This window comes from Rutilus rutilus (assembly GCF_951802725.1).
Source record: "Rutilus rutilus genome assembly, chromosome: 9".
Taxonomy (NCBI): Eukaryota; Metazoa; Chordata; class Actinopteri; order Cypriniformes; family Leuciscidae; genus Rutilus; species Rutilus rutilus.
The window spans coordinates 14,854,456-14,870,221 of record NC_140223.1 but is presented as its reverse complement, the minus strand read 5'-3'; the positions used below and the strand labels follow the sequence as shown (position 1 = coordinate 14,870,221).

Genomic DNA, 15,766 nt, shown 5'->3' with positions numbered 1-15,766 from the left:
CACTATTCCATCAGTAGGTCTTCTTAAGTAGGCCTACGTCGTTTTGATGGATATCTTGCTGATGACGACGTATGATACGAACCAAGCTGTATGTCAGACTATTTATATGTAGCCTATGCTTACACAATGTTTTCGAACTTTAACTTCTTAAATTATTAGATTTTAGTCTTGTAAAGACTAAACTATTTATTCAGTCTCATTTAGTTTCTTTGTGTTCAGCAGAACAAAGACATGTAACGTTATACAGGTTTGGAACAACTTGAGGGTGAGTAAATGAAGACAGAATTTTCATTTCTGTGTGAAAAATCACTTTAACACTAAATTGCCATAGTGTAATAAGCCACATGGGAGACCACAGATAGTTGTCATTCACTGCATTGCATTAATAGAAAGACAGTTCACAAAGTATTTTTTTAAGTTAAAAGTTTTAATAGTATTTTTATCCATTGCTCAAAGTACACAGCACATCTATATTTGAATCTGTACCGAACCAATTTTCTTGCGTACCGTTGGCTGTACTTTGAGATCTGCACAGGGAATCTTTTGTGTGCATTCTTATTGAAATTACTTTTTATTTCCCCCCTTCAGTCGTAAGTTCTTCTCCAGCATAAAAGAGGGACCATACGAACACCTAGTTGGATGTGAGTCATTGCAAGAAGCTCGAGCTGAAATGGAACAGATAAGGTCCTTTTCATTACAGGTGTTTACAAATAAATAGTGAACAGACATGCACTTGAAATGACTGGGACATTTCTAAAAGCTAAAGTCATTATAGACAACAAACCGATAAATAAATGACAATCTTACCATCATTGCAATTCTCTGCATTAATAACTCCAACACCGAACTGATTTCGACTCCTGTTGCAAACACAAAAAAATAAGTTCATTTAAAGTCCATTCTTTGGAAAACAAAGGATCAGAAAGCAGATGTTTTGCAATTAGCATAGATTGCACACTGTAACATCTGCTTTTTAGACTTTTGCATATCCCACCATAAAGCCTTAAACACTTGAGCACTGTTTGTAATACATGATACTATGGTGGTTTGTACAGTAGCCTGCATCAGATTAATCTCTGAAGGCTCATTTACACTACACAATGGAAGAGAACTATAACAATAACAATAAAGATCTAGTTCTAAAAAAATTCTAAATATAAAAGAATAGCAGAGTCCACACCACAACTAAACCGGCACAGAAACGATATTGTTGGAATCACTTTTTTTTTTTTTCAACTGTTGAACAATAAAAACATTGACAGTAATAATCAATAAACAGAATGTTATTATCCACTGGTGCGGATGCTAATATAGTTATCTTTATAGCTATCGCTATTGGAGTGAACAGGCCTTAAGACATCTCTTTCAATGAATTTTGAAAGGCTTACCTGGCTAGGTATTGATTGTACCCAGTCATATCTGGGATACAGCTTGAGGTCATGTGAAAGGTTTCGTCTCCAATCACCACCACCCCACCACAGCCATATGGATTATCTGTACATTGTACAGATACCTTTAATGAAACACAAACATACAAAGCCCTTCAGTTTACAGCAGCTTATGGAATTATGTTTGTTTTCAGTACTAACGGACTAACTATAATGACAATAAATAATAGATAATGTATACATAACACAAAGACACATTTAAGAACATTTTGAAGCAGAAAGTAAAACTTTAAAGTTAAAAAAAGTTGATTAAAAGTAGATATTTAAAAATGAATTACTCTTATGATTTCCAAAACTTGTTGCTCTTAATATTTGAGGCCCTATTATTACAGGTGACAATTTTTGAGCTTGCAATGACATCATCCAAGACATCATAGCCAAAATAAATAAATAAACTAAGCAATTTCAATAAGGAATAACACCATCGGTGCTCGGGCCCTAAAGAAAAGATAAAAAAAAAATAAAAAAAATAGGAGCCTTAAATATAAACGTCATTCGAAGGTCATGGCTTTTTCTGACATCTAAAAATGCTATAATGCTAAAGCTACAATGTTTTCAACTATGTATGTTGTGATGCTTCAGAAGGATAAAAGAGAAGGAAATTAACCAAATGGAGTGGTTTTCAAAAATGTTTGATGATTAGCTTCGACAAGAATTTTTCTATTGCTTTATTTACAGGTGGTTAGTACAGTGGATGTCCAGTCATAGCTGATTTTGTAAAGCGCAGATGAACCGCTATGTGATATTTACCACAATATGACTAACCTCTTACGTCTTGACTATAACAAACAAAATGGCTTCATAACAATAGTTATCACTTTAATCATTACCCAGAGACTTAAGACTAAGTCAGTTAAGACTAACTGAACCAACTGAAATCAAGGTCATGCATATCCACGCTGAAGTCATCTAACGGTAAAATATCGTCGACCATTTCCTACATGTGTTTAAGAACAGATTTACAATAGGCCTTCCTCCTCCAATTTTGAAAAAACAAACAAATTTGTAAACTTACATGATTGTATTCAAATTTGACCTTTTCTTTCTGGTCATTTGCGGCCATTTTTCCTTGGACTATCTGCGTGATACGTATGTATGACGTTACACGTTACGTTGTGTGTAACGTCAAGTACAAATTTAACTTTAACTTTTGATTCCCTCATCAACATATTATATTATATACATTGTTTTACAATACATAGGAAATTAGTGTTATCTTTTCATATTCTAATGACACTAAATGAATAAGAAGTATTTGTCGTTGTGTTTTCTCCTACCTTTTGCGACAAGTGTTATAACTGGAAGTTCTCATATCTAAAACAAACAGCCTTCCATTTCCAAAACAAATACAAAACGGAATTTGTTTTTCTCTTGTAACTTTTCTGAAAAGTTCACTCACTTCTATAAAAAGTTACGTCCATTCGGGACTGAAATTCGCTTCGTGCCGGTCTCTTCCTCCTCTTCTCCTTATGCTGTGGAATAGAGGGCATCCTTTCCAGCAGGAAAGAAAACATTCCTGTTACACCCATCCTTTCCTGTATAATCAAACCACTGTGAAATAAATAGAATAAACAATTTTGCTTGAAATATGCCCTGTACTCTTACAATCAATAATACTGGCTTTCCAGCGAACAGCAGATGGCTTCATCTGAGAATGTTAGGCTGGGTTTGTAGCTTATTTGCATTTATGGTTTTGACTGACAAATGAAGTGATCTATATATTGACTTACTTTATTGACTGTGTGTGTGCAGTGTGCAGATCTTTTCAGGTGTACGATTGGAGAAACTGGAAGAACTGGAAGAGAGGGCTACTCAGAAAACAAAAGAAATTAACATTTGAACTCTCTTGCTATATTACCATCCCCATTCGAGACATGATCACACTTGAGTTGATCACTTCCCAATTTACACATTATTCACCCATCCCTACCTGAATTCACCCATAAATCTATGTGGTTTAATATGAACAGTTATCATACAGTATTATACATGTTTGGTATCATTTGAAATGTCTCAGTGCGACTGATACAAAGGTCTCATTCCCACAGAAGTAAACCAAAAGGGTAATAAGGTGTGGAGAGTTTAGAGATACCTTTTTAACTGCTGTGGGTGTGCCCCCATGTATATCAACATCTGTCCCCAGTAAGTCTGGGACGGTGATTAATGCAAATTCCCACCGTGAACTCATGTTTACATTTGAAAAGAGGTTTCTGCCTTGGTCTGAGTATTTAGGGAGATGCTGAAGAAGGCTTGTGGCGATTTGTAACTCAAATTAGCCCGTGATGTGGAGTGTCAAGTCAAGGCAATTCACCTTCATTTATATAGCGCTTTTAACAATATGAATTTTTTCAAAGCAGCTTTAAAGTGATAATAGGAAATTACAGTAACGGAGACTGTTTGGGCTTTACAGCAGCTCTAGGATAAAGTTATTGTCCAGCTAAAGGTTCACATATTTTTTCTTTATTCCAGAGCATTTGATGTTTTGTATTTATTATCTTTAAACTAATTATGAAATTGGCATGGTACATTTACCTGACATTATACATTTTTACATTTGATTTTATTCCAACTGACTCTGAAATTGTTTTCCCAAGTAGATTAAACGGATTTGTATGTTACCGCAAGTTTTGCGCTATATTAGTGACGACTAATATTTGGCACTAATTCAAGTGTACGTGTTTTGCAAAGACAAGAAGTGAATTTCTGTTTAGGGCAGCAAAAATGCTGCTTGACCAACCTAAATCTGGGTGTGTTTTACCTCTGTTTTAATTTATTGTTACTTTAGATAAGTGTACGTGGGAAACCACGGCATGGCCAATCCAAAGCTATTATAAGACAAGTAAAGTTGGTTGACTTATATCTGTAGTAGTGGCCATACCTCTACTGAAGTAAACGTTACGTTAAATTCAAGTGTATGCAATCACGGTGGCTATACCAAAGTATCTTTGATTGTGTAAGCATGAATGCGATCGATCTCAGGTATACAGCAATTACCTCTGTTTGATGACTGAAGCTGGCGAACTTGTGTTCGTGAGACCCGCGTTAAACAAGGCGTGAGGACCTCTGAGCGAAATAGCTTCCTAATATGAACAGGTAGAATATAAGTAAAGAGTTAAATAGAACAATCAAATGTATTTCTAAACTATTATATAATTGACCAATACCCAATTGGCAATCTAACCTAAATTCGAGGTCGTGATAAAATGGAGTCAGATATAAAATGGAGTCAGATAAAAGCTTAAATGGATTTAAATTTCTTTGCCACACAGAAAGACAGTAACACGCAGAGACCTTCACCCATTATGTCGGAAACCCCCATCTGGACAGATCTAGACAGGCTTACACTGGTAAAAGTTCAATTAAATTAACAGTAGACCCATGTTGCTGAGTTATTTCTGAAAGGGGTCATGAAAAGAGCAATCAAATTTTATTTGAGCTTTTGACATATAAAAAGGTCATCATACTATAATAATATCCTGTAAGTTTTTTTGAGAACTGAAAACTTCCTTGTTAGTCCAAAAACAGCTTTTATTTAAGCCCAGTGAATGATTCATTGTGGAATTTGACTGATAAGTGAAAGACTGCATCTGCAGAAGAAAACTATAAAACTACTATACACCTACTTCATCATTGCCCTGTCCACTGACGTGTTAGTGATGAGATGAAGAGGAGAGAAGAGCGATACAGGATCACTGGACTATAAATAACATTACCTTCCAAAGGATCCTAATGCTAGGAATGTGGTTATTTATTTTCAACTATGACAGTCATAATGTCTCAGTTGCGCATTATTTATTTGTATTTGGTACATTTCACTGTGAATTGTTTGGTAAAACAGTTGCAATTTCGGCACAAGCTTTGCAAACAGACTTTTACGATATGGACTCAACAGTATTGGCACAACCTGGAAGTAACTGTGTTAATTCTAAAGCCTGATCTGTGACCAGTGATTTCTGATATGTCATGAATCATGTAGCCTACAGCCAGATGTTCTTTGCCTATGTGTCAGTAAATCATACCAGTAAATAAACGGTCGACTTCACATTGTCTTCTCTTAGCATGAATATAGTCTGTTATTTAAATTGTGATTAAATTATTTATAAAAAGTGATCAAAGAACGCTCCCCTTACAATAGCTGGAGCTGTTCTGGACTCTCGCCAAAACTCCCATTACAGTCAACGAATCTGTTATTTACTTAATGTTTGCACCATGTGTTGCACATTGCACTGTTAGTTATGATGAAAGCATTCGTTAGTGCCGGAATCGAGTTGCAAGCTCACTGCATTCATGCGTTCAGCAGATATGCTATAGATTTATAATGCTATAATCAACACTTTTCACGATTTGTTAATCTTGAGAGCTGTAATAGTACAAACGTGCTAACCGTTTTTGAGAGAGTTCCACATGTAATACTTATTTCATATGCAAAGATGTAAGCCAATCACAGCAGTGGGCGTTTACACTGAAGTCTCACAGCAGACATGCCCCTTAAAGCTAAAATCAGGGTAGGAAAAATACCTTTTATTTCAAAATTATACCAATTTTTGTAAAAAAAAAAACCTTACATTATAAGTGCACCCCAGGTGTATTGTGTTAGTTTTGCAAAATCATCTGCTGAAGTCTATTGCAGAGATATTCATTCATGCCTCTGACTACAGTTGTAGATGCACAGTAGATGCAACAGTAGATGCAACTTGCTCTCCAGTGTTCACGGACAGGCTTTGAAACAGCCCATAGAAACCGCCACTGAGGAGGCCTCTATGCTTATATACTATGCAACTGATCTTCTCAAATCCACCACACACCAAAACTAGCATGACTTTGATGTTTTGAAAAAACATTTAGAAGCAAATGCAAGTCATCTTGAGCAAATTATATTGTAGGACTGCAAATATGTTTGCAAAACCCTGTAATGCTTGATCCATGTAGCACATTCACTGTTTTCCACATCTAAGCCTGTCATTCCATCATCCTTCCACTAGAGGTCACTATCCATGAATTCTGACTATGTTCACTCATCATTACTTCACTTTTACTCAATTTCCTGCATCTGATTCACTCAAGATTTTCTGCATTGCTGCCACTCTGAACTTTATCAAAGTCCCTTTCAAGGAAAGTCTGTTCACTCAGCGGCCATATTTGCAATGCCTCTGGCAGCAAATTAGGCCATCCAGGACCAATTCCTATCTATTTGAATGGGGGAATCCTGATATCTCAAAATCTGCTTTCCAAACTCACTAATAAATAACATATTTCAAATCAGCAATAAAATCTGACATGAACTGTCCCATAAATGTTGTTTCTTATGCTTAAATAGTGTTAAAAAGCTTATTTTCAGGCTAGACCAGCCAATGGTGACTGGCTCTTTTATTTAGACGGCGGGATGTATTACGCCATATTGCGTGCTGTAGTTTCACCCATTCATAAGTAACAGGAGTGCATCGTCTTTTTATATGTATTTGACTGTATGTATCAGTTCATGCTTTTTCAATAATGAATGACAGCACGTATTGTCAATTTTACTATTTATTTATAAATAAGAATTTTAGACAGCATAGAGTTATAGATTCATAGTTTGTAAAGATTTCTTAGAACTACTTAAGCTTATAGAAATAGAGTAGGCCTACATATTGTATGCTACATTAAGTTTAGTTTTTTTTTTTTTTCACTCTAATTGTGAATTTGATACATTCTCCCCCATCTCTTTGGTTTTTTCTTCTTTCCCTTTGGATACACACGCTTCTCTTTTTCATAGCGTTCATCTCCATTCATCAGCTCATGGCCGTTGTCTCCCATGCCATCGGATGCCAAGAATCCTGCACAGATTCCCACATCAAGGTACATCAAGCCTTTTGTTAATGAATCATGAACAAATCATATCAATATAAAGTGTGTGTAGTTTTGATAGTTTGGACTTTTTGAGACATTTCTCACCATCTGTGAACGTTAGGCTGTCGGTACTCATATCATCTGTGCTTGTGGAAAAGCCTGCAGCTGCACTGATTTGTCCATTCACAGCAAATGAATCCTGCACTTGACCAGCTGCTGAGGAAACACGAAACAAATGGAAACAATACATACCACAAGAACACTTATAGTACACACAAAATATACAATAAAATATGTTGTATAGAACACTTTTTTTTTTTTTTTTTACATTAGTTAATTTAACTTTGAAAAATAGTTGTATAGCATTTGTTAATATTAATTGTTAATATACTTTAATATTTCAAGTTGTATAAATTAACATTACATTTATAACAATATATTTATAAATTAACTTAATTCAAGATTACTTCAATTAAATATTAATATATTAAATATCTTATTTTAAAACTATATATATATATATATATATATATATATATATAAAGATCTGACATTTGATATTAGAATGATGAATGTGACACAAAAAACTGGAGTAATGGCTGATGAAAATTCAGCTCTGCATTACAGAAATAAATTATATTTTAAAGTATATTAAAATAGAAACCATTATTTTTTATTTGTAATAATATTTCACAATATAAAAAAAAAATTCTGTATTTTTGATCAAATAAATGCAGGCTTGATGAACATAAGAGACTTCTTTCAAAAACAATAAAAATAGTAATGTTTCCAAACTTTTTACCGGTAGGCTACTGCAGTATATATGTTTAATATATATATATTATAATATTGAATATTAAATATTTAATGTACTCACCAGTTTGATTACTTCAATTTGATTACTTAATATATTATTTTTTAACATATATACATGTTTTAAATGATTTAATATATTAATATTTACTTTGAAGTAATCAAACTGGCATGTAAATTAAGAGAGAGAGAGAGAGAGAGAGAGAGAGAGAGAGAGAGAGAATATTAATTATTGAATACTTACCAGTGTGATTCTGCCCAGTAACTCTTACCCTACAAATGATTGTGTGAAAAAAAAAAAAAAAAACGAATTACACTTGAATATACAGGTGAAACTCTAAAAAATTTTATATCGTGCAAAAGTTCATGTATTTCAGTAATTCAAATTAAAAGGTGAAACTAATATATATAACTATATACATATGCATGATTATACTTTTGAGAGGGCCGACATTTCTGTATTTAAAATCCTTTTTTTTATTGATTTCATGTAATATTCAAATTTTCTGAGATTTTGAATTTGGGGTTTTCATAAGCTGTAAGCCATAATCATCAAAATTATAACTAATATTACTATGCACAATATTCAAATTTTTCGAGTTTCACCTGTATTATATCATACAATATCAATAGGCTTAAAACTAAACGTCTACTACAGCATGTGTATCTGCGTCAGGTAAATGTCAAAGGTTTACCCATGATATGAGTCAGTCACAAATGGAGTGCACCGCCTTAAGGGAAAGGATTCATTGTCATAAACCTCTTCAGCATTCAACCCGAATTGGTCATCCTGACACTGGATTGAAATCTGCAGAGTAATAACACATTGTCTATAGCGTTCAAGCAAAAATGTAAGAGTTCTCTATTAGCATAAATCATACGCACTTTGTCAGTGTCTTCACATTGAACTGGGATCTGAAAAGAAAAAAATTGAGATAAATGAGTAAAATCCTGTGATTACTGATTACTAAAACATTTCGTAAGAATGACCTTAGCATTCCAAAATTCATATTAAACTATCCAGAAGCCACCACGGTCCTCCTCCATTACACATATTTGTCTAGCAAATGATTTCCACACTTTTAAACTAACTAGACAGTGGTCAAGCATAGTTCCTTTTTTCACCACTCTTCTACATGATGATGATAACATCATGTTTTGCAAAACAAACAGAAACTTGTGGCCTGCCCACAACAGCTAGACTCATAGGCTAATGCTAACCCGGTTTCACACACTACCAAAAACCACCAACACACCCTTCCACTATATAAAGGAAGTTCATCTTCACAGTATTGTAGGATTCAGATTCGGCTTTACTTCGCATAGAAAATATGTTCTTATTCTGCAATTTGTGCATAAGAAAGTACCCTTTGTTTCCCATGTGCCATGGCGGAACTGTTACCTCCTCAACTCTTAAATTCACGTGGCATCCGGGTTACTCTCAGCAGAGAACACTCATCGACACTCACTCTCTGCAGAGAACACTGATGCTGAGTCATATGTTTCTCATTTATTGAAGCGTGTAGTTTCATATTTACTGTCTGTGGGAAACAGACAATATTTGTGTGACACCATCATTTCCTTAAGCTGAAAGTGAATTAAAAAAATATAAATGAAAAACAATAGTTGAAAAGTATTATACATCTATACAGAGGGTCTATATATATAACTATATATAACTACAGACTATATATAACTTATATACAGATTATCTACTGTGTTAAGAAACAGTCATGAGGTGCACTCTCTTCAAGTACACTTGAGTGGCCTTTTATTTCAATAATATTATACCATCTGCATTGACTTCCATAGTATTTTTTTTCTCTACTATGGAAGTCAATGGGGTCCATCAGCTGTTTGATTACCGGCATTTTTCAAAATATCTTATTTTGCGTTCAGCAGTAGAAAGAAATTCATACAGGTTTGAAACAATTTGAGGGTGAGTAAATTATGACAGAATTTTCATTTTTAAGTGAACTATTCCTTTAACATTTCAAATCTTTCAATCTCACACCACTAGGTGATGATCTTGCACCACTCGTTGTGACAAAGTAGGTACACAACAAATATGTAGCTTTATTTCCACCACAGAGCATATGGTAAAGACAATCATTGAAAAGACACAATCCCATTATGATAAAAAATAAAGGCACACAAAGAACTGGACTCTGTTCTACAGGGTCTCTATCTCCTCCCGCCACAAGAGGGCGATAGAGAGGGCGGTTGGCACCAGGCATTCCCAGTGGGATGCTGGGAGATCCTCAGAGACAGGTTTCATACTTTTACCAGCTGCTACTAAGAGTGATCTTAGAGCCGCGCTATTGATTTCCAAACAAAGAAAGACTCCCAATATATGACGCTTAATAACTTTTATGCAAATTGCTGTTTGCACTGTGTGCTGTTTAAGTTTCAGTCCTAGTTTTGCCTTTGTTGGCATATGCTAGTTAAAACCATTGATTGGTCTTTGAAGTGTTAACATAGCCACTAATGACATCACTGCTTGAAGTATATCCAGCATCTGTTTTAAAAGTAGTCAGATGCATATATGCGTTCGCCATGCACTCTTAAATATAAAGGTTCTTTATTTGCATCTGTGGTTCCATTAAGAACTTTTAACATCCATGGAACCTTTTTATTGCACAAAAGTGGAAATGCAGTGGGAAAAGCTTCTTTAGATCAATAAAACGTCCGTACAAAGAAAGAAAAACGGTTCTATTAGGAACGGAAGGTTCTAGCATCATGTGAAAACCCTCTTTTGGAAGTTTTATTTTTAAGAGTGTAGGTCTACATACCACACTGCACTCAGATACATTTAGGCTTTAGTGAAACCTGCGCATGTGCCAGCCGATTGTCTGTTACACTAACAGGCTTGTGTTCTAGAATTACCAAAATCTAGACGCTGAATAATGGCAGCACAAATTATACACGGGGGAGCAACAAACAAAAGCTATGATGCAAATCACATAGAGAGAGACACGTGGAGGCCCATAAGGCAGAGCGGTGGGACTCCGTGCCTTTGGGCCCTGGACCGGCTGGCTTGTGACCCGCCCTCTGCCTGTAAAGGGTCTGAGAGACACAGACCGGTGGGGTTCGGGCCCCTTTTGTACTGATCTAAGACTGGGGTCGCTCCATACAAGAAGTGTGCCACATTATCATCAAAATATATCCTACCCCCACAACCATCACGCCATGACACAATACATACATCCCCCCCTCCTCATGCTTTGTTTCTCACTCTCCCCTTCCATCCTGACACCCCCAACGGGGCCCCAAAGATGAAAAGAGAGCATCTGCTATATGTCTCTGTGGGTGCCCTTTTAAAAAACAGAGGCTGTTTTAGAAACGGATACTAGATCATGCAACTTTACATTTAATTCAGCAAGTATACTCTTTATTATTATAAATAAATGTTTATTATTAAAAACGTATTTTTTATTTATTTATGTATTTTAAATAATATTGTTATAATTCAATTATAATTTTGGGGTCAAATTTTTTAAAATGTTTTTGCTCACAAAGGCTAGATTTATTTTATGAAAAATATAGGAAAATATAACAGAAATTATTAATACTATTTTTAAAAAAACGTTATAATAATTAAATGTAATATTTATTTTTAATGTTTTTCATTTTAATATATTTTATAATGTAATTTGTTCCTGTGATACAAAGCTTAATTTTCAGCATCATTACTTGTCACATGATCCTTCGGAAATCATAATAATATGCTGATTTGGGTTCAAGAAACATTTATTATTATTATTATCAATATTGAAAACAGTTGCGCTGCTTAATATTGTCATGAAAAAGTTTTTTTTTTTTTTTCAGGATTCCTTGATGGATAGAAAATTCTAAAGATCTGAAATTATATATATATATAATATACTAGATAGATATATATAGAGTCAACATTTGAAGTGGAGCAAAAAAGTTAATCAAAGTTGTCCTAAGACAAGAACAGGTATTGTTCAAAATTGTTCAAAACTTTGATGAAAGGTTTTGATCCACTTAAAATGTTGACTACTGTATATGTAGGGGATAATGTAGAGCGAGGCGGTTGTTATAGCGAATACAACCCCGACAGGCTGATCAGGACCCCGACGCGAAGCATTATTACATGCCTACCCACCAAATAAATCAATAATTTGACACAAAATATTGATTTAAAAAGGAGTTTATTGATTTAAAAATGATTGTATTGCTTCTGCTAAAGAAAATAGTCCGTTCCGTCTCAACGGTTAGAATCCTCCGTCCATAGCAACGCTCTGTTTTTCATGGCAACGGTGTGTTATCAAGAAATAACAGACCGCATTCTACATTGGAATTCAACCAAGCCATGTAATATATATACTGTATATATATATATATATATATATATATAGTGTTACTAAAAATGCAATACCAAATGCATTGTGGGATACAGTACTGTTTTCTCTGTTGTATACTGCACAGTTTGGCAACTGTGTTAGGCAATTTCATGTTTAAAAAAAAAAATGCATATTATGTATGTCTAATTTCTTGAAATATTGAAGAAAACGAATTCCGAGCAATGCAAATCACAATTTTTCTTCCCACACTGCCTAAAGACCCAATGAAAAATACCTATTTTTTGCATTAGGGCTAATTTAGGAGTCCTGCATCATTAGGCACATCAGGTGGAGCCATACGTCAAGGAATGATTCCACAGCTGGTTAAGATGCCTAATGCGCCACATTCAGTGTCAAAGAGCACAGTATGGAATAAAGAAAGAGGACTGATCATATATTATCCATGATTATGATCTCATTCCTCTTACTTCTGTGCCTCATTGGTTCCCTGCAGCAGTGATGCGTAATACCACTATGACATCACTAATGCATTCGGCTGCCCGTCTGCTGTCTGCGCTGATGAATGAGGTCAGTTGGAGGCATCAGGGCCTGCTGCCAAACTCTCTCCTCATACTCACATATGCACTCGTTCTGCCCGGACGCCATCCAGATGTATTTATGTAAAGGTTTATCTTTTTTGGCAAATTAATATGAAAGCTTTTCCTATTTACGTGCAAAATAATGAAACGAGAAGAGCCTGACTCAAACTAAAAGTGCTGATTGTAATGACAATGCGGATAACTTAATTTATCTTACTTTATTTACTTAACTTAACATATTCTGCTTCCTGCATTTAGATGTATATTATTACCAAGTGATTTTTTTATTCTTAATCTAACTAATTTACATTTTATTTCTATTCACTTGTGTATAAATAGGTATTCAGTTTCTGATTAAGGGTACGTTTACACGACAATGATGTACTAAAAAATGCTAAGTTTTTACTTTGCGTTTTAGCGTACAGACGACAAAACAATCCTCGTTCACACAGATCCGTGAAAAAGACTAAAAATGCAGTATTCTGCTGCCAGACCAGTAGTTAGCGATGTCACTTTGTGAAGACACACCTGTAGACTGAACTGAACACATAATACGCATGCATATGACGTCACCGTTTTCAAAAATTCCCGTTTTTGTAATTTACACAGAGACGATGATGGCATTTAAAAAAAAAACTTGCACTTTGAAATCCGTTTTCAAAAGTTTGCGTTTTCAGGCCCCCAAACGAGTCAAAACGCATACATTCTTTTCTGTTTTTAGTTGAAAATGGTGTCGTGTACACAGCCCGTAAGTACACAGTTAAAGCAGAACTCGGCAACTCTAGCGAACTCTAGTCACTTCTTCGCTGATTTTCCCTTTTGTTGTCGCATGTTTTCCCCACGAGCTCCCCCTACAGCTGTGGGGCGTATATTTCACAACACTGTCGTAAAAAACTCACTTGGGGCGGCCTCCTCCCCCTCTCTACCGCTGCTCATGTGCGTTTGTTTTGATCGGAGCAAGCCAACTGTATCGTGTGGAGCTATGCCTACCGAGGTGGGTAATACATCATACACATTATCATAGAACATTGACATGACGTAAAGCAATTCGTGTTTCGCGCTCGTTCTCGTTCTCGCTTCTCACGAGACTTCCAATTTCTATCTTGCCGGGACGGTAGTCCCCAAGTTGCAAGGTTGGTTTTCCGCCTGGGAACGCTGGGGGGAGCAGGGAAAGTCACCAATATAACCAGAACAGGTTGTTTAACCATCCAAATGATTTCTAGACAGTTTTATTAAGTTAAAAAAGTTACCAAGTTCTGCTTTAAAAAATTTATTTTGTAATAATGTAAAATTAAAAGTACATTTTAAATCATGTTTTAATTATTCTTTAAATAATACATTTTTTTATGTGTTGACTAACATAATAAAGCACATGTAAAAGTACTTGGTTAAAAATTTAATGTGTAATATGTGTAACTGTAATGTGCAATTTGATATTTAATTTAAAGTAAATATGTACTAATTGCAACTTCATCATTACAAATGTGTAATTACAAACGTATTTAAATGTATTTAATTACAGCTAACATGCATTTAAGTGCCCAAAATGACATTGCATTCAGTCCGCACTTCTTTTAAAGTATATTATTTTTTTATGCTGAAGTGTTGTACTGTTCTTTTCTATATAATGAAAGCATGTAGTTTCCAGGGCCTGCCAAAGCGTTTAGTTTTTGAGTGTACTGTTCCTTTAATTGTTTGCAGTTATTGCATCAGCCTCTGTCATTCTTACATTTGCGATAAAGTGCTTCTGTCAGTTATAATTGCATTAAGATCACAGTAAAGGCAGGTTTCGCCCCCTATTAATGAATCTACCTGGATCCATCTGGCCGACGGGTCTAATTAAAGGCCAGATGCTGGTTAATGCACAGCGTGAGTCCAGGAGGAATAGAGAGAGCGTTTCTTTATGTGTGAAGTTTTGTTCGTGCAGTTCTCTCCACCCATCACACAACTGAACATATCTGAATTAGTGCCTCTGCCAGAAATGACCTCATTCTAATGCACACAGCTCTATCTGAGGCTGTCAGTATTTAATTCACTTTTGATTCATTTGATTCAATGTCTAATTCATCATTGTTCGTTACACAACAACACCCCTCGGTGCCACAGAGCTTTTGTTCTTACTGGAGCTTTTGAAAGGTGCAATAAAAACACTTCTGAAATTATCCGTTGACACCTTTTGCTGCAGATTATAAGTGGCGTACTGATATACTGTCACAGAAGGGAAAATATGAGAGCGTCTTGGCCAATTGTTCATTTCCAGTATCGTTGAGGGTGAGATTCATTTCAGTGCATCATCACCTACAGTCATTCAGAGTCCATCTGCCTGCCTTCAGAAGCCAAAATGATGACGAGACTGAGCGCTTTAATGCACTGCTATTAATGGCTGCATTAACAGCACGCATTCTGCAATAACTCATGAAGATTATTTGTTTTCATAAGAAATGAAACTTTTATGATTTTCCTAGTCAGTTAAAACTGTTTTAGTGTTGCTTGTTAGCATGCACAATTTGCTTGCTGTTGCTTGACTTAGCTTTGAACAAACTTTTGCATTTAAATATTAAGTCCACATTGTTTGTGATACAGATATGAATGATACCTAAAATCACAGAGAGTGTGCTTGGTGATTCGATCAAGAGTTTCGCCTCGTGGTAGTGGTTCAGTGGATCACAAAACTCATGGTTCGGGTGATATTATGGTTTTTGAGTCACGGGTCGGTTTATTTTTCGGATCAGCAATAAAAAAATGATAAATACAATATAACAAAGTTACA

General features: G+C 35.2%; 2 protein-coding genes and 1 long non-coding RNA gene across 4 annotated transcripts in view; all 3 read right to left on the bottom strand.

Moving 5' to 3' along the window:
- The window catches only part of mrm3a (mitochondrial rRNA methyltransferase 3a), a 526,058-nt gene that overhangs the window by 195,209 nt on the left and 315,083 nt on the right, over positions 1-15,766 (bottom strand). The window lies entirely within an intron of this gene.
- Positions 417-2,904, bottom strand: LOC311296980. The gene is made up of 4 exons (XR_014628724.1): positions 2,848-2,904; positions 1,389-1,513; positions 808-860; positions 417-665 (listed from the first exon to the last, which is right to left on the bottom strand). It is a non-coding gene; the product is annotated as an uncharacterized lncRNA (long non-coding RNA).
- Positions 6,436-9,547, bottom strand: LOC311296499 (uncharacterized protein). 2 transcript variants are annotated; one of them, XM_084418323.1, is made up of 6 exons: positions 9,458-9,547; positions 8,976-9,005; positions 8,786-8,898; positions 8,335-8,363; positions 7,383-7,493; positions 6,436-7,264 (listed from the first exon to the last, which is right to left on the bottom strand). In XM_084418323.1, exons 1-6 carry the CDS (start codon positions 9,476-9,478, stop codon positions 7,119-7,121), a joined length of 450 nt encoding a protein of 149 aa, XP_084274449.1. In that variant the 5' UTR covers positions 9,479-9,547; the 3' UTR covers positions 6,436-7,118. The 2 variants fall into 2 exon arrangements, with proteins under 2 accessions (XP_084274449.1, XP_084274450.1); XM_084418324.1 differs by having other exon boundaries at positions 6,442-7,264; positions 7,383-7,490.

Excerpts from the sequence above, each read along its gene's own strand:
- LOC311296499 (XM_084418323.1), bottom strand. The coding sequence starts at position 9,478 with ATGGCACATGGGAAACAAAGG. Across the intron at positions 9,006-9,457 it reads TGGCACATGGGAAACAAAGG|ATCCCAGTTCAATGTGAAGA; the intron begins GTACTTTCTTAT and ends TTTTCTTTTCAG. Across the intron at positions 8,899-8,975 it reads AATGTGAAGACACTGACAAA|ATTTCAATCCAGTGTCAGGA; the intron begins GTGCGTATGATT and ends ATTACTCTGCAG.